At 44.8% G+C, this 17,996-nt stretch overlaps 2 protein-coding genes across 4 annotated transcripts in view; one reads left to right on the top strand and one right to left on the bottom strand.

Moving 5' to 3' along the window:
• The window catches only part of LOC141258945 (low molecular weight phosphotyrosine protein phosphatase-like), a 28,544-nt gene extending 13,501 nt beyond the window's left edge, over positions 1-15,043 (bottom strand). The window contains exons 1-2 of one of the 2 annotated variants that reach the window (XM_073674240.1): positions 14,823-15,043; positions 10,897-10,970 (exon numbers count right to left, since the gene is read on the bottom strand). In XM_073674240.1, the coding sequence (XP_073530341.1) occupies positions 10,897-10,970; positions 14,823-14,865 (117 nt within the window). In that variant the 5' untranslated portion in view covers positions 14,866-15,043. The remainder of the gene's footprint in view (positions 1-10,896; positions 10,971-14,822) is intronic. The other variant, XM_073674239.1, reaches the window with a different exon arrangement.
• Positions 14,946-17,996, top strand: part of SH3YL1 (SH3 and SYLF domain containing 1) — a 117,646-nt gene continuing 114,595 nt past the window's right edge. For both annotated transcript variants that reach the window (XM_073674237.1, XM_073674238.1), the window contains exon 1: positions 14,946-15,197. In XM_073674237.1, coding sequence (XP_073530338.1) covers position 15,197 — 1 coding nt within the window. In that variant the 5' untranslated portion in view covers positions 14,946-15,196. The remainder of the gene's footprint in view (positions 15,198-17,996) is intronic.

Consider the following 17,996-nt stretch of genomic DNA (forward strand, 5'->3'; position numbering starts at 1 on the left):
GATGTGTGCTGACCAGCGGGAGGGCAACGACCAAAAAATGGTCCAGGACACTTTGCAGCGATCAGCGACCTCACAGCAGGGGCCTGATCGCTGCAAAGTGTCACACATAGCGACATCGCTGGTGAGGTCGCTGTTGCATCACCAAAACCGTGACACAGCAGCGATCTCGCTAGCGATCTCGCTATGTGAGACGGGGGCTTAAGGCTGTATGATGATACTGACAACATTACAACATCACATCGAATTAGTGTCAGTGACCTTCACAGAAAATCCAACACTGCTGGGTGGTTGCAGATCATAGGAGACTTTGCTACCAGGGCTGTGGAGTCGGTAAGCCAAACCACCAACTCAGACTCCACAGCACGGCCTCACTACTCAGCGTGTACATAAAGTGCAGCAGCGATTCAACTAAAAGCAGAGATCCTTAGATCAGGAACAGGACATTTCATAACTTTCCCAAATTCTTATGAAAACATTTACAGCACATCCTACTACATTACTGTACCCAATTTAGGAGATATTTTATACCGACTCCAACTCGGACTCCACCAAAATGGACACCAACGCCACAGCCCTGTTTGCTACCAGACTTTTTTTTTTGCATGTGACCAGTCTCTCGTTCTTTTTATAAAGAAGCCAAATTGCATCTGTAACCGTTTGCAGAGATGTTTTTGGTCATGCGATTATAAAGACTGCTGTCCTGTCACCAGAGTCGTCGTGTGGTCCTTGCCTCAGATACAAGCCTATGAAAACCACAATAGAAATGTCTGCACATTGAGGTCTTTATACATGTGGCTCAACGTATCCCTTAAACACACAAGTGACTAGGAGAACACGTGCAAAAAAACATCTTGCAGAAGGGGCGCCCCCTTCATTTTCAGGTGCTGGCAGTCCGTTCCCTTGGACAAGAACTACTAAATTACTTACCGGTTATCTGTTTTTTTCCCAGAACCCATGACAGCACACCTGAGAGAGGGATCCACCCATCAAGGACAGGAAACCTACTGAAATAAAAGGGCGGAACCTCTCCCCCACATCAGATGGGTTACAGAGCATGAAAGGACCTCCAAGATAAATATGTACACACCAAACACCAAATTTACAATATCACCAAACTTAAACTTGATTTCCATAGTATACACCAAACCCAGTGACATGAGGGAGATATAAGGAAGGGGGGGGGGGGTGGTATAAGGGTGCTGCATGGACTCTGGAAAAACAGATAACCGGTAAGTAATTTAGTATTTTCCCTTCACCCATGACAGCACAGCTGAGAGATTTATAGAGAAAACTAATCTACCTTAGGGAGGGACCACCACTTGTAGAACCCTTCTACCAAAAAGTTAGGCCAGAAGAGAAGGATAGATCCAATCTATAGTGCCTAAAGAATGTTGAAGGTGAGGACCATGTTTCAGCCTTACATATTTGGTCGATGGATACATCCGCCTTCTCCGCCCAAGAGGTTGCGACAGCTCTGGTAGAATGAGCTTTTATGCCCGCAGGAATCAGAATATCATTGGCGAAGTAAGCTAACCCCATGGCTTCTCTAATCCATCTTGCTAGGGTACTTTTTCATACCTTTAAACACTTTCCTGGAGCCCTGGAAGGCAACAAACAATGACTCTTCCTCCACTGACATATACTCAACCAATGTCCTCCTGACATCTAGCTTGTGGAACTTCTCTTTTGGATTTCTAGGATTATTACAGAATGATGGAAGCACAATTTCCTGACTCCCATGAAACTCTGTGGCTACTTTTGGGAGACAAAACCAGATCTGGCCTAACACAATCCTAACTTCAAAAACCTGAATATATGGAGGGTTAACTGATAAGGTCTGGATGTTGCTAACCCTATGGGCTAAGGTAAATGCTACCAGAATTATTGCTTTTAAAAAAGGTAAAAGTTCTTTGTAGATAATTCCCGTAACGTTTCAAACGGACTTTTGGTTAATGTCTCTAGAACTAAAATTTAGATCACAGGGCGGAATTCTCGGGTTCGGGACCAGCCTAGACCTATCACAGGACTAAATTACCTTAGTTATCCACCTATTAGCTGCCAGATTACAATCATACAAGTCTCCCAATGCTGATATCTGGACTTTAAGAGTGCTAGTAGCTAACCCAAGCGCTAGCCCATTCTGGTGAAACTCCAAAATAACTTTGATCGGAACCTCATCACCCTCTTACCCCAATTCTTCTCCCAAAGAGGTTAAATCCCCCTTCCCCTTCCCCCAAGTCCTGCCGTATATTCTTCTTGTTACCTGTTTCCTACTCTTAAGTGGAAACTAAACATGGGGAAAATCCCTTCTGCCTTTCAAATTCCAGGCTATCACCTGGGAATGACAGAGTGGACCTTGAGTGAGCAGATTCAGGATCTCCGGCAAGATCCAAAGACTGGAAACTGACATTCGCCTCATCCAGGAAAACCACTGTCTTTTGGGACAAAATGGGGCTATCAGTATTACCCTCACACAATCCTCCTTGATCTTCCTCAGCACTGCTACAATCATCATCATTGAAGGACACGCATACGCCAGCCCGAAATCCCGTGGAATCTGAAAGTCATCTACTGCATGAGGACCTTCTCTTGGGTTTAGTGAGCAAAATTTTTCCACCTTTCTGTTCTGTTTGTGAACAGATCTATATCCAGGAGACCCCGCATGTCTAAAATCTGTGGAGAAAAAAAAAAAAAAAAAAGAATCAGGGCCCATTCCCCTTGCCTCAGGTGGTTGCCACTTAGAAAGTCTGCACCGTCATTCCCCTTTCCAAACCAGTCATGCTTGCATCTGTGGTAATGAACTTGCTGATTTGAGACATTCATGGGACCCCGGATGACAAATTTTCTATGTTTAGCAACTGTGAGAGGGAGTTTGTTGTTACAGAAGAAAGATTTACTTTCCCTTCTAAACACCCTCCTAACCGTTTTTGGGCTGATAATATCTTCCATTGTAACGGTCTGGTGTGTGGTTGGGCCCATGACACTGCCAGGATATATGAAGTCAATCTCCAATAATGACCATTACTTCCCTTAACGTCATTTCTGGATTGTCCACTGCTGCTGATACCAGGGATATTACTTTGGCATTCTTTTCTTCGTAAAGAAAACAAGTTTGGCTCACAGAGTTTAAAATAAGACTTAAAAAAGGACTGTATCTTTAAAGGCTTTAGTTTTGATTTCTTTATATTCAGTATCCAGCCCAGCTCGTCTAAGATATTTCTGACTTCTTCCAGTTGTGCTTTGCAATGTTCCACCGACATTCCCACAATCAGGAAGTCGTCCAGAAACGGAACAACCAGAGTATTCTGAACCCGAAGGTATGCTGTCATCTCGGCTAGAACCTTGGTGAAAACCCTCAGAACCACTGACAGACCGAAGGGGAAGGCTTTGAGCTGAAAGGGCTTTATTTCCCTCTGCATAAACAAAACAACCCTCAGAAATTTGTGATGTTTTGTGGTTATGGGGACATGGTAGTACATATTTTTTAAGTCTAGAGCAACCATGTAGGAGGTTTGGAAACAGAAGTTTTATGGCTGTCTTTATTGACTTCGTCTTGAAAGGTCGGTACGCTAGGAATCTGTTTTTAATTCTTAAATAGATATGTTCAGTTTTTTGTTTTTTTTTAATCAAGAAAAGGAGGGGGAATAGAATCCCCTTCCTTGTTCCACCGGTACTTCACCAAGAACCAGTTTCTGTACTAGACTCAAGACTGACTATTGCTAGCTGTTCCTCAAATGACTTCCTTGGGGGGGGGGTGTCAACATGAAGGTCTGCTGAGGGACATCTCAAAATTCAAATTTCAGTCCTGTTTCTATTATTCCTAGTATCTAACTGATGCACAAGATCTTTTTCCAGGCCTGGATGAAGAGGGAAAGCCTTCCCCCTACTTGAATAATGGCATCATTGGGAAGAACACCCCCCCCTTCCAAACATGAAGCCCGGATGTTTCCTATTTTTATCTTCCCATCTTCTCAGATCTCCTGGGGATCTTCCTGTACTGTATTTTCTCCTCCAAAAAAGGACCCCTTTTTAAATTCAGGCTTGAAAAACAGGGAAATCTTTTTTTTCTCCTCAGCCTTTTCTAGTAAGTCATCCAACGTCTGACCTAAGAGGAATTGTCCATCACAAGGAATAGAACACAACTTTTTTTTTTTTCTTTTTTACTGAAAATTTCCTGGCCAGCTCTTCAGCCACAATGCTTGCCAAGCTGCATTAGAAAGAGCCGTTCATCTGGCTGCTAGTCTTACTGAATCCATCGAGGCATCTGATCTGCCAGAAAAGGTGCTGCACCTTGTATCAATGGCAAGGTGGCCAATCTTTTCCCTTGTTCTAACCCCCCAAACATAACGTCTTCTAGAGACCTACACTGATGAGCAAAAGGGTAACGGTTTTGAACTTTTGATGTTCAGGCTCCATATCTCACCATCCACTACTGTTTCGAACGTGAGACTACCATCATTTTATAGACAGTCAAATTTATGTATGAGATGGCGAAGATGAATATTTAGCATATTAGTTATGCAGATTATTGTCATATCACTGCATTGTTATGGTTTTGCTCCTGGTGGAATTTTTTTTCCTTCCTGTATACTACAAATTACAACCTGTTCTCACATTGGCCAATAGCCAAGTGTGTTATTAGGTTGATTCCCAAGCGAAAGGTCACTGGTTCGAATTGAAGAGGGGCCATGAAGAATATTTCCCAAGAAGAGAGAAACCGCATCATCCAGCTCACAGATAGTGGTCTCTCGGCCAAGAATACTGACAAACTGCATCATGTGGGTTCCATGACAGTTGGAGGAATATGAAATGAAGTCCAAACATCCATTCAAAAGCCAAGAGATGGATGTGCAGGCAAAATATCGGAGTCAACAAATCGTCTCATCACAAGGTCTATCAGTTCTGGTGCGACAAACACGGCTGTGGAGGTGGCTCTTATGCTTCGTAATAGTGAGATTACACATGTCCATGCAAGCACCCTGTGACACACGTCACCATTCCCGACTTGTGTAACTGGTAAAAAAAGGGGAAGAAGCCTCTACGTCAATATCATCAAAAGAAGCGTTGACTCGAGTACGAAAAGTGGACAGTAGAAGATTGGAAAGGGATGATTTGGAGCGATGAGACAAAAGTAAAAGAAGACTAGGCTCTGAAAGAAATAAGGGTAAAGGGGGCCAACGGATCGAGAAATTGAAGGAACTCTGATATGGGGTTGTTTCACAGCCAAAGGTGTTGGATACTTGACCAGGATAGATGGTGGTCTCAATGCGAGTATCCTGCAAGATGAGTTACCCATAGTACTCAAGTGTATGAAGTATGAAAAGAATGACAGTGTTCCAGCAGGACATCAACCTGAAGCATATGTCGAGATTGTCATTGAACCAATTCTTTGCCAATGAAGTAGAGGTGCTGGATTGGCCCACATAGTTCCCAGACCTCAACCAAACTGAACACTTGTGGGTAGAGTTGAAGAAAAAGCTGTATACATATCCAAGTGAATCGACCAGTAAGCACCAACTTTGGGAACATGTAGAAGAGATCTGAGATCAGATTTTGGTCGAAGCATGCTTAAATCTGATCAAGAGCATACCCAGAAGGATTCAAGCAGGTGTTGAAAACTAAAGGTGGATTTACAAAATATAAAACAAAATATTATAAATTAAAATTTAGATTTTTAGGAGCAAAACAGTAACAATGCAGTGACATGAGAAGAATGTGCATAATTAATCATATGCTAAATAGTTGCAAGTCAAATTTATGTATGAGATAGCCAAGATGATTGTTTATAAAATTACGGTAGTCTCACGTTCGAAACAGTAGTGGATACCTTTTGTTCTTCACTGTAGTGTTTTTTTTCCTCCTTAGGCTGTGTGTTTTGATGTGCGGAATGCACCAAAAACGCTAGGTAATTGGTCTGCCAGCTAATGCACTGAAAATCCTGATGTGCTGCGCACATGATCCGGAATTTTCCGCTCAGGATTGTCATTGCGTTTAAATCTGCAGCATGTCAATTCTTCGTAGCGTTTCTGCAGCGTTTCCCGCTCATTGACTTCAATTGAACAGTTGTTTGCTGTGTATTTAACTGACTCAATGGGTCAAATACACTGCAAAAACACACAAAGAATGGTACCCGAACCGTGGAAGAAGACAGCTTCTCCCATCATCCGACCGCTGCTCCTGCTGATAACAGCGAGAGTGGCAGGGCTGAGGGGAGAAGTAGTCTCCTCAGCAGAGCCAGGATCTGTGCGTGGTGTAAAAGAAATAAAAGTAAATAAAAAATAAAATCTATATTATTAAAATAAAAAAACACCTTATTCTCACCTGTCCGATGTCCTCCCGATGTCACCCAGCGGTACACTGATGGGAGCACGCTAGCTCCCGGCAGTGTACATCGCTGAGCTGCTGGCTGAGTTCACCGGGGGTTCATCAGCCGGAGATCAGCTGACGAGCTCCGGGACCTCACTTTACGACACCGGTGTTGCGTGGGAATTTTCTCACGAATTCTCCCACCAACACTGATGCAGTATATGAGGCCACCAGAGCTGATCTGCTGATCACTGTAATACACTCCTGTCAGTGTATACAGTGCTGTCTTCTACAGCAGTCACATCAGTGATTGATGTGGCTGCTGTAGAAGTGACCCGGATCGCCATGGGACACTCGGATTATGTGATGATGGCAAACAGGTGAGGGATACGTTTGTTTGTTTTTTTTATAGGAGACAAGAGATTCGAGGATTAGGAGAATAATAAAAAAAATATATATTAAAACAGTGTGTAATTTTATTTCAATAAAAGACTTTATTCTGGCCTTGGATCGTGGACCATATACTATATGGATAGCTTGTAGGTTTTTTTTATTCTGGCCTTGCCTTTATTGAAAACGCATCAAACCCCTTTACTACGGGGTTAGTAATGGGGGCATCTTATAGACACCTCTCCATTACTAACCTGGGTTTCATGTCAGCCCCAAATACAAGGCTGACATGAACCCCAACCCTATTACCCCACTCGCCACCGCTACATGGCAGTGGGAAGAGCGGAGGTTAAGCGCCAGTTTTGGCGCATCTTATGGATGTGCCATTTCTGTGACTGCTGAGAGCTGAAATTATTAGACCCAGAGGGGGCCAGGATCCTTGGCCCCTTCCCTGGCTATTAATATCAGGAAGCAGCTGTCAGTTTCGATTTTTTAGGGGGAACCTACGTCAATTTTTTTCTGGGGTCCCCCTGCAATCTAGCCAGTAAAGGCTAAGCAAAAAGCTGTGGGCTGTTAATAGCCAGGAAACATTTTTTGGCTAATGGCCCCATCCCCGGCTACTAATATCAGCTCCCAGTGGTCGGCTTTCCCTGTGCTGGTTATAAAAATTATGCTGGAGCCCACATCATTTTTTTTTTTTAAATATTAGGCTATGTGCCCACGATCCGGATGTAGCAGCGCTTTGGACACAGCATATTTTTGCTGCATCCAAAACGCTGTGCTCTATTGAATGCAGGTAAATCCGCATGTGCTCACTGAATCATGCTGATTTACCACATTCAATACATTCTAGTGGTCAAGTTTCTGTTGCGGAGACTAGTGACTCCACAAGAGAATTTGACATGCTGCGGTCCTGAAAAACGTGCCGCATGTCAGTGTCCACGGGTGATCCGCAGCCTCAGATGCACGCATAGTGGACATGGGATTTCTAGAAATTCCATCCACTTTGCAGTAACATCTGGACGCTGTGGGTTTGACTCTGCATAAACATGCAGCTTCAAACCGGCAGCAGCTCCTGATCGTGGGCAAGTACCCAAACTCACCCGCAGCATGTCAATTTCTGTAGCGGAAACGCCAGTCTCCGCTGCAGATTTTGACGGATTGAAATGTCATTCTATGCAGTGGATCCGCATGTACTGACAAAACAAGTGCGGCATTAGAACACAGCGTTTTGGACGCAGCCAAAATATGCTGGGTCCAAAGCGCTGCTGGTTGCTGATCAGGGGGATGTAGTGACCAACGAAACAGCTGTGAGCTGTTATTAAATAGCCAGGAAACATGTTTACCTAACGGCACCTTCCTAGGCTAAAAATAACAGCTCTCAGCTGCCCCAGAAATGACATGAACGGAAATGTTAATGAGATTGGGTATATGGGATTAGCTGACACCTAGCCCTTTTGTTTAGTGATGACAAGGTGTCAAATCAGACCCTTTCATTGCTACACCTAAGTAAAGTAAAGAGTTAAATAAACACAGAGTAAAACACTTTATTTGAAATACAACAGACGCATTATTTAATCATTTAAATTAACCAATATACTCACCCCAGGTCTGACGGTAATCCAAGGGTTAAAGAAATGTCCCACATTTCTTTTTTTCAAATATCTTTATTTAGCTCCAAAAATCAATCATTGATGTACAAAAAATGAGTTAAAAGACATGTTCTTTCTGCAGAAATTTTCCTACCAAGAGATGCAGAAACGCTGCAGAAACTTCTGCAATCAAATCTCAAACATGCACACATAGAATAACCATGGGCCTTAAGGCTAACAGCCTTAATCAGCTTGTCTGTGTCTTCCATAGGGAAGCATGGTTTACCCCCCCTTGCCGCCATCAGGAGATGAAGAGGAGGAGGATTCACTTTCAGACTTTAGGGAATTATCTGAATCAGAGGATTACTATATAGACCTCTTCCCTTTCCTCATGAGAGATTTTAGGGAACCTTCAACATTTGCTCTGATGACCGTTTTAAGACTCATCGCGAAGTCGGGAGTTTCCTCACAAAATGGTTTTTAGGATACAGGCTGAGCAGAGATTTTTCTGCCAGTCACCTGATTGTGCGCTGTGTAGAACTCCCCCCCTTTCTTTATTTTTCTTTTTTAGGCCTTTCCTAGAAACAAACAACAAGAAAGGGACCTAGTTAACAAGGTGAACATTCACGTAGATCACTTACCACCAGCTGTTACTTCAAGAGTACTGGATTTGGAGGCTGGATTAGGACACACGATTGATCCTCTGGAGGCTGAGAGGAATGCAGAGCCACTTTGCTCCTCTGGCTGGTTCTGCTGTCGCTCCTGCCATCACCCTGCTGTAGCTGATCCTCCATTGCACCTAGGAGGAGAGCCGAAGCACGAGCGCTCTACACGTGGTCAGACCTCAACCTGAATGAGGGACCACTATGGCGTCTCCTTCCTGTGCACCCGTCCTCCACCGGAAGAGTTTTCCTTCACTTCCGGGTCCCTGAGGGACGTCATCGGGGAAAGCCATCTCCCAGCTTCCGTAACGTCATGGGAGCGCGCCGCTCACGCAGTTGGGGATGGGGCGGCAGCCAATCACATGCCAGAGGACATGGGTCACCACTGCCTACACCCGCATGTGCCCCAACTGGACCAGCGGCGGCGCTACAAGCCCGCAGCCGTTCTTCCAGGGACAGGCTTGGGTAAGTACAATCTTCTACTGCTTTACTTCAGCATCAGGTTCCCCATCAAGGACAGGAAACCAACTGATGCAGAGGATAGGCGCCATCCTTACATTGCAGTAGGTTTCCTGTCCTTGATGGGCAGATCCTTCTCTCAGGTATGCTGTCATTGGTGAAAGGAAAAGTGACAGTATAATCTATGGACACACCATTTTTTATGATGAGAAAAGCCTGTTAATGCACAACATCACTACATTTCAACAGGATGTCACCCTAGAAAGGAGTTGGACCAACTGCGAAACGTGTTGTTTCAATAAACTTTTTTCCACATCCATTCACAGAACACCCAGATTTATTGATCCACACAAGGAGCAATTTCCTTTTCTCTTTATCTGCCATGGATCTCATGGCAGATCGGCTGCAAAATTTCGATGTGTTTCACTGCAGGCTCATTCTTGATTTCCACTCAAACTACGACGGGCAACATATATGGCGTGCTTTGATATTTAGACCCCCTACATGTGGTTAGAGTGGAAACCCCCTATTTATATTGTACAGTAAAATACTGCATATTTGTGGTGTGAAATACTTCATCCACAACAGCTCAAAGTTTGAGTATTCACTGCATAAAGTGATGGCTCATCACTTTGTGGTCTGTTCAGGAAAGGTCTCTACAACACAGACTGATCCCAAAAATGAAGGCTCTGTGTCCTATATACAGACTCTACTGGCCACCAAGCTCTACAACAAACTGCAGCGAATCCCTGTTCATTTCAAAGTACTCTGAACGAAAGGCGGCTGGACGCATTGCGCAGAAACCGTGATTAGCCATTCATTCTAAAGACTGGGAGGGCTCCTAGAAGTTGGACCCCCACTCATCAATGTTCTTCTATGCCAATCTGCATGTGGATTTTACATCAAGTGATATAGATATATTGTTAAATTCCAGTTTGCAACCAATTTGTTCCAAATTTGGGGTCCCCAAATATACCTAGGACACCTCCAAATGTTATAGCGTTACCAGGAGGAAAGATCAGTGCACCAATTTACTCGACACTGTATTGGTAGCAAAAAGAATACAAACAGACCACTTCAAGGTCTAAGAACATAAACAATGGCCCCCCATGCATTTGTAACAGGGAGACAGAGCAGCCCTATATATGTCCCTAGAAGTCCCTTAACACAGGATCTTATTAATCCTCTGAGGTTGGCACCCTGAAATATAACGATTGGCATCCCCACTCACCTGTGACTGTCCCTGATGCAAGCAAAAACAAGCAGGTCTCAAAGTAATTATAATATTCAATACTCCCAGAGAAACATGTGCATTCATTAGTGTGAACTACGACGTAGACACACATACCATTAGTTTCAGTAGTAAAACTGTCCGGTACAGGGCGCAGTACTCCGGGCACATCAGTCACCTAGAATTTCTCCAGCCCACCCCCATGATATTACACATTTTCTGTGATCTAAAAGAGGATAATCATGTAACTTCTTACCTGGTGAGATACACCCTCGTCTGAAACCAGCTTTCTAAACACGGCTTCCGCTATTGGAGATCGACAGATGTTGCCTGCAAGAAACGTATAAATCAATGATCTGTGAGAGGCGGCCCTGCGCGTGGAAGAAAACAGACATTTAACAGCCACGGGGGACTGAGACTGCGCTATAGACTAGGTGGACGGACATGTCCCCGGTGGCTTCTCCCCGCCCATAGTCTCAGCCTACATGCACATATATGAAGAAATAATCGCTGCACTCCCTAATGCGGTGCTCAAGAAGGGACCGAGCCCTTATACGATGCAAAATAACCTTGGCACTCTGGGATTCTCTGTTAATGATTATTGATTTTTATTGCAGTCCAAAAGATAGTACACAAAACGTTTCGGTCTATACGCCCCTTCATCAGTTAGCTCGTTGCGGTGGATGCCGCGTTGCCACTCCTGATCTTTATACATCCAGTTGCAGGTAGTCCTCTGGGACCCTCAAACAGCTCTACTCTCCTCTCCTCTCTCACACCTGCCCACAGATTACACGGCTAACTGATGACGGTCGTATAGACCGAAACGTTTTGTGTACTATCTTTTGGACTGCAATAAAAATCAATAATCATTAACAGAGAATCCCAGAGTGCCAAGGTTATTTTACATGCACATACAGTGCTGGCCAAAAGTATTGGCACCCCTGCAATTCTGTCAGATAATACTCAGTTTCTTCCTGAAAATGATTGCAATCACAAATTCTTTGGTATTATTATCTTCATTTAATTTGTCTTCAATGAAAAAAAAACACAAAAAGACTTGTCCTAAAGCCAAATTGGATATAATTCCACACCAAATCTAACAAAAGGGGGTGGACGAAAGTATTGGCACCCTTTGAAAAATCATGTGATGCTTCTCTAATTCGTGTAATTAACTGCACCTGTAACTTACCTGTGGCACCTAACAGGTGTTGGCAATAACTAAATCACACTTGCAGCCAGTTAACATGGATTACAGTTGACTCAACCTCTGTCCTGTGTCCTTGTGTGTACCACATTGAGCATGGAGAAAAGAAAGAAGACCAAAGAACTGTCTGAGGACTTGAGAAACCAAATTGTGAGGAAGCATGAGCAATCTCAAGGCTACAAGTCCATCTCCAAAGACCTGAATGTTCCTGTGTCTTCCGTGCGCAGTGTCATCAAGAAGTTTAAAGCCCATGGCACTGTGGCTAACCTCCCTAGATGTGGACGGAAAAGAAAAATTGACGAGAGATTTCAACGCAAGATTGTGCGGATGGTGGAAAAAGAACCTCGACTAACATCCAAACAAGTTCAAGCTGCCCTGCAGTCCGAGGGTACAACAGTGTCAACCCGTACTATCCGTCAGCGTCTGAATGAAAAGGGACTGTATGGTAGGATACCCAGGAAGACCCCACTTCTTACCCCGAAACATAAAAAAGCCAGGCTGGAGTTTGCCAAAACTTACCTGAGAAAGCCTAAAACGTTTTGGAAGAATGTTCTCTGGTCAGATGAGACAAAAGTAGAGCTTTTTGGGAAAAAGCATCAACATACAGTGTACAGGAAAAAAAAGAGGCATTCAAAGAAAAGAACACGGTCCCTACAGTCAAACATGGCGGAGGTTCCCTGATGTTTTGGGGTTGCTTTGCTGCCTCTGGCACTGGACTGCTTGACCGTGTGCATGGCATTATGAAGTCTGAAGACTACCAACAAATTTTGCAGCATAATGTAGGGCCCAGTGTGAGAAAGCTGGGTCTCCCTCAGAGGTCATGGGTCTTCCAGCAGGACAATGACCCAAAACACACTTCCAAAAGCACTATAAAATGGTTTGAGAGAAAGCACTGGAGACTTCTAAGGTGGCCAGCAATCAGTCCAGACCTGAATCCCATAGAACACCTGTGGAGAGATCTCAAAATGGCAGTTTGGAGAAGGCACCCTTCAAATATCAGGGACCTGGAGCAGTTTGCCAAAGAATGGTCTACAATTCCAGCAGAGCATTGTAAGAAACTCATTGATGGTTACCGGAAGCGGTTGTTCACAGTTACTTTGGCTAAAGGTTGTGCAACCAAGTATTAGGCTGAGGGTGCCAATACTTTTGTTCGGCCCTTTTTTGGAGTTTTGTGTGAAATGATCAATGATTTGATTTTTGCTTCATTCTCTTTTGTGTTTTTTTCCTTGCAAGCAAATTAAATGAAGATAATAATACCAAAGAATTTGTGATTGCAATCATTTTCAGGAAGAAACTGAGTATTATCTGACAGAATTGCAGGGTTTCCAATACTTTTGGCCAGCACTGTATAAGCAGATACCTGTCAATCCAAGGCAGTGGGTGGGGAAAAGCCACCGGGGACCTGTCTGTCCACCTAGTCTATAGCGCAGTCTCAGTCCCCTGCAACTATTAAAAGTATGTTTTGTTTTATCTCTGAAACACTGCAACATTTCCGAGTCAAACAGACCTGGCTGAGATAATACAGTCGGTGCCTGATACCTGCTGACCACAGATTGGGCAGCATGTATCAGGCTCACTTTAAGCCCTTCATGCTCCATGATGTATAAATCTGTGATAGAGCAGGTCGGGGTATGTGGAGCCGGCTCAGGAGTTGAGTTCACTCCACAAAGCGCAGGTGCCGGCCGTGTTATACAGCTGACACCTGCCTCTAAGAGCATCAACCAATTACTGCTGTTTAATTGTGAAATCACTGACAGCAGCATTTAAGTCCTCACATCTTGGTGACACGTTCACTTGGGTACCTACTGCCTCATTCCCCTTATGACATGATTGTGGGTGCCAGTGGGTTCATACCACTGCGAAGCTCAGCCGCAGGCTTCATAGAAGGTGATTTGTGCCATATAATGCAATACTGAAGCATTGCAGGATGCAGAACAAGCACTGAAACAGTCCCCTAAGGGGACTAAAAGATAAAAGGAACATGAAAAAAAAAAAGATAGGAACAATGTTTTTCACCCTAGGAAAAAAGAAAAAACAAGTATATTTGATATCGTCTGATTCGTGTACATATAAATAATTTAATCTATGAACAGTTTAATCAGTAAAGAAAAAAATAATTTCAAAATAAGTCAAACTTGTAGGTTGTTTTGGTCACTGCTCCACTCACAAATAGATGCAATAAAAATGTTGCATGTTCCCAAAAACAATGGTAAAAACCACAGCACGGCGCGCAAAAAGCAAGACGTTACACAGTGATATCAATGGGAACAGAAACGTTACTGGTCTCAGAAAATAGTAAACAGATTGGATGGCCGCAATCCCTCTGACCTCAACAGCCGTATTTCCATGTCATTTTCTTTACTGCACAATGAGCACTGAAAACATAAAACCCAGAAACCTGCAGCAGAATTAAGGGGTCTTTTCGGTGCACTTGGTTTTCTTCCTGCTCTTTATCACATTATATGGTAAAATTAATGATATAAAGGGATACGTTTTGCTTCACGTCAAGGGGAAAAATGGGTCAGAAGAGGAGGGAGGAAAATAAAAACGTAGAAGCGATAATTTTTTCCATCCTTCTGAGGTTTTTGGGTTTTTTAGAAAAATATTAAGATCTGAGAGTCCTCAGTGGTTGATACCTTTTAATGGCTAACTGAGAAGATGGTAACAAATTGCAAGCTTTCAAGACTACTCAATATTTTTCTATCTACTGGCTAACACGGTACAAGAATATATATATTTCCTATATCAAATTGGGTTTTTTAGAAAATGCCACTTAAAAAAAAAAAAAAAAAAAGTAGAATTTCTGAAGTATCTTCTGTGCAGTCCCATGGTTTATATCTCGGCGACATCTAAAGCCGGACTTCATAGAACAGTGACCTATAGAAGAAGCACGAAGAGAAGCCCCCCACAGTCTGCAGGAAGTGGTCCCACAGCAGGGTCACACCGCCACATGGCCGCCCCCTCCTGTACACACTCACCAAGACACACGAAGAGCACAGACTTGCTCCCAGCAGCCGCCATGTCTTTCTCCGCTGCACACACTGGCCGCGCTGTAAGAGGTAGAAGATTCACATTACCGGAAGTACGTCACTTTACGGCACTTAACTTCCAGACAGAACGCCTGACTGGGAGCCGACGTCATTCTGCGGTGTCAGTGATTGCACCACCTGACTTGTCTCCGCCAGATCACATGTGGCGGCATGTAAATAAAGGTCCTGAGTCACGTGATGGTAGGCGGGGCTGTTCGGCAGGTGTGAGCCCCGCCTCTCCGGTGCTCACCTGTTAGTAGGGAGCGGCGCCGATCTGAGTGCAGCGCCCCCACGGGAGAGCGAGGAGCAAGTGCTGCGCAACAAGTGAGTACGCGCTGCTGGCAGTGATGTGAGCGTCACCTCATCCTCTGAGTTACCACATGCCCGGTGCTGACAGCAGTGGTGGCCATTGGTTGTCCCCCAGTTTCCCCAGTACAGGATGTGATGAGCCCATTTAGGGACTGGAGGAAATAGATGAACGCCCCTGTATGTTTGCTATGTGCCCCCTTACTGCCCCCGCAGATCACTAATTCTCACTCAGCAGGTTTAGTTGCAGAAATGAGTGCACCCTGCAAAATAGGAAATCCCATTGAGATGAATGGAGACATGTGATGAGGGAGGGTCCAGCCTCCCCACCTCGGCCATGTCTCCGAGCACCTTGTACTTCTGTGTCTTGTTCAGTGGTGGTTGGGTCCTTTCTCACCTCGGCCATGTCTCTGAGCACCTTGTACCTCGGTGTCTTGTTCAGCGATGGTCAGGTTCAGCCTCCACACCTCGCCCATGTCTCTGAGCACTCATCACTGAGCACCTTGTACTTCTGTGTCTTGTTCAGCGGTGGTCGGGTCCTTCCTCACCTAGGCCATGTCTCTGAGCATCTTGTACTTCTGTGTCCTGTTCATCCTCCTCACCTCGGCCATGTCACTGAGCACTGAACGTCTTGTACTTCTGTGTCTTGATCAGCGGTGGTCGGGTCCTTCCTCACCTTGGCCATGTCTCTGAGCACTGAGCACCTTGTACTTCTGGGCTCCAGGGCGGCTGCAGTCCTGGAATATGACCGCACTGGAGGATAATGGCTTCCTTGTCGCTTCATGTTTGATCCCTTTCAAATCTTTGACAGTTAAGGTGCATTTTTTTTCCGTCAACACGGTTTTTGTGCCCCCCCCGCCCCTCCCCTCCCCTCCCCTCCCCTCCCCTGTCAATTATTTTTAACAAAACTTTTGATGGTTCTATTATCGCTATCCAATATCTTAGCAATTTCAAGAGAGTACTGCATCCCTCTGTAAGACTTGGACCATTTTTTACTTTTCAGAGTCAGGTAAATCTCTTTTTCGGCTCATTTTTCCTGAGGAAAACAAGCTGCCTAATAATCCTGCACACCTTGATAAAGGTTGTTGTATCCTTAGACCTCACCCTCCTCATTACACATCACCTGATCTGCTTCATCCAATAAGCATTCAAGTTTATACAGTTTGGAGTTGGAAAATCTGCAAAAATATGTGAATACTAACTTGCCTAATAATTCTCACACAGGGTATATGACTTATAGTGCTGGCCAAAAGTATTGGCACCCCTGCAATTCTGTCAGATAATACTCAGTTTCTTCCTGAAAATGATTGCAATCACAAATTCTTTGGTATTTGTGATGAACCTGTAGCCGCCATCTTGGTAATGATAAATCATATCCAGGGATGGCCACACTTCAGCAGCCCCCACCCTTGGGACCTTCTGTTAAAACGTCAACTAGATAGTTTCCCCCCATCCAGGCTCCTGTAAGATAAGAAGCCTACTTAACACTTGAATGCTAGGAGCTTCAAAGACTTCGAGAGGAAACACAGCCAGCAGGGGGGGGTGCTTCGTCTATCTGTACCTGACCATTTGTCCCATAGGACTAGTTTCTTTGTCTGTCACAAGCATGGAGGCATAAGATATAGAAACATGAATAGTACACGCATGTTGCGTGGGATGGGCCAATAAAAAAATATCACGGCGTCCCGGAGCCATTGCGCACACAAGCCTCCGCGGTAGACGTTTGTACGTGCTCTGGAAGCCAAGATATAGCGCGGAGCCATTCCTGAGGACCGTATGGTATCATAATTGATATCAAAAGGTCGGTTACGGCGGCCCGAATCCATGGGAACCCCTGGGGGTATCATGAGACCATCCCAGAAGAAGTTATTGGGTTCCATAGAATTTGGGCTTCTGATCGAAGTTAGACCTGAGGGTGGAGACTGAGCCAGCTGACCTCACCAGCAGTGGGCGGGACGGGGCAGGTAAGATAGCAGGACAGACAAGAGATAAGTCAGTCTTGACCCAAGAGTGGTGTGCTGAACATCTGAGCACCAGCTGAGGCCACCAAGGGGAGGAGCAGTTTGACCATGCGGTGGTAGGCCTCAGCCTGTAACAAAGAACCGTGCCTGCGATCGCAGAATCCTCTCCCTGCGTCACAAGAAAATCAAGAAACCGGTAACTGATATGCTGTGGTGATTCTGTGTGTTGTATTCCATTGTTGTATAGTTTAGCCTGACCTTATACCTGTGTATATTTAGTTGTATATCGTGTATCTAGTGTATTATTATAATCAATTACCTCAAGTAATTGTGGGCCTGCCTTTTATTCTGCATAACGAACGCACGTCCGTGTGAGCTCGGCTCAAGCCAAAAACGCTACCCAGGGTTGGTTCCTGACCCGATATAGGCCCATTCACGGACTGGGCGTATATCTAAAATAGGGACTGGTGGCAGCATACCAACTGGGGATTGGGGAAGGCTGGTAGTGACGGTCGGAGGTTCAGATATATATATTCCTGGCGCGGCCAAGGAAGATATATATACCGCCCTCACTACAGAGGGCCCCGATACCCAGTAGGTTACAGGACAGTCTCCCTGGCGACCGCTTATCCTAGGTGCAGTTCCTTGACTGACCTGAGGCTAAGGGGGCGCTAGCGAGTTGTGCTGTGTAGTGACGTTACGGTTTAGTGACGTTGAAGGGATAACACACTACCGTGTTCCCTGCGCTGGTTGCAGCTTCCTGGCACTACTTTCTCTAGGTGCAGTACCTTGACTGACCTGAGAGGTAAGGGGGCGCCAGAGAGCTGCACCCACCGGCCGGCTTTCATCACATTGG

This window comes from Phyllobates terribilis, unplaced genomic scaffold (assembly GCF_046119375.1).
Source record: "Phyllobates terribilis strain yellow unplaced genomic scaffold, ASM4611937v1 Scaffold_3__8_contigs__length_932513732, whole genome shotgun sequence".
Lineage (NCBI taxonomy): Eukaryota > Metazoa > Chordata > Amphibia > Anura > Dendrobatidae > Phyllobates > Phyllobates terribilis.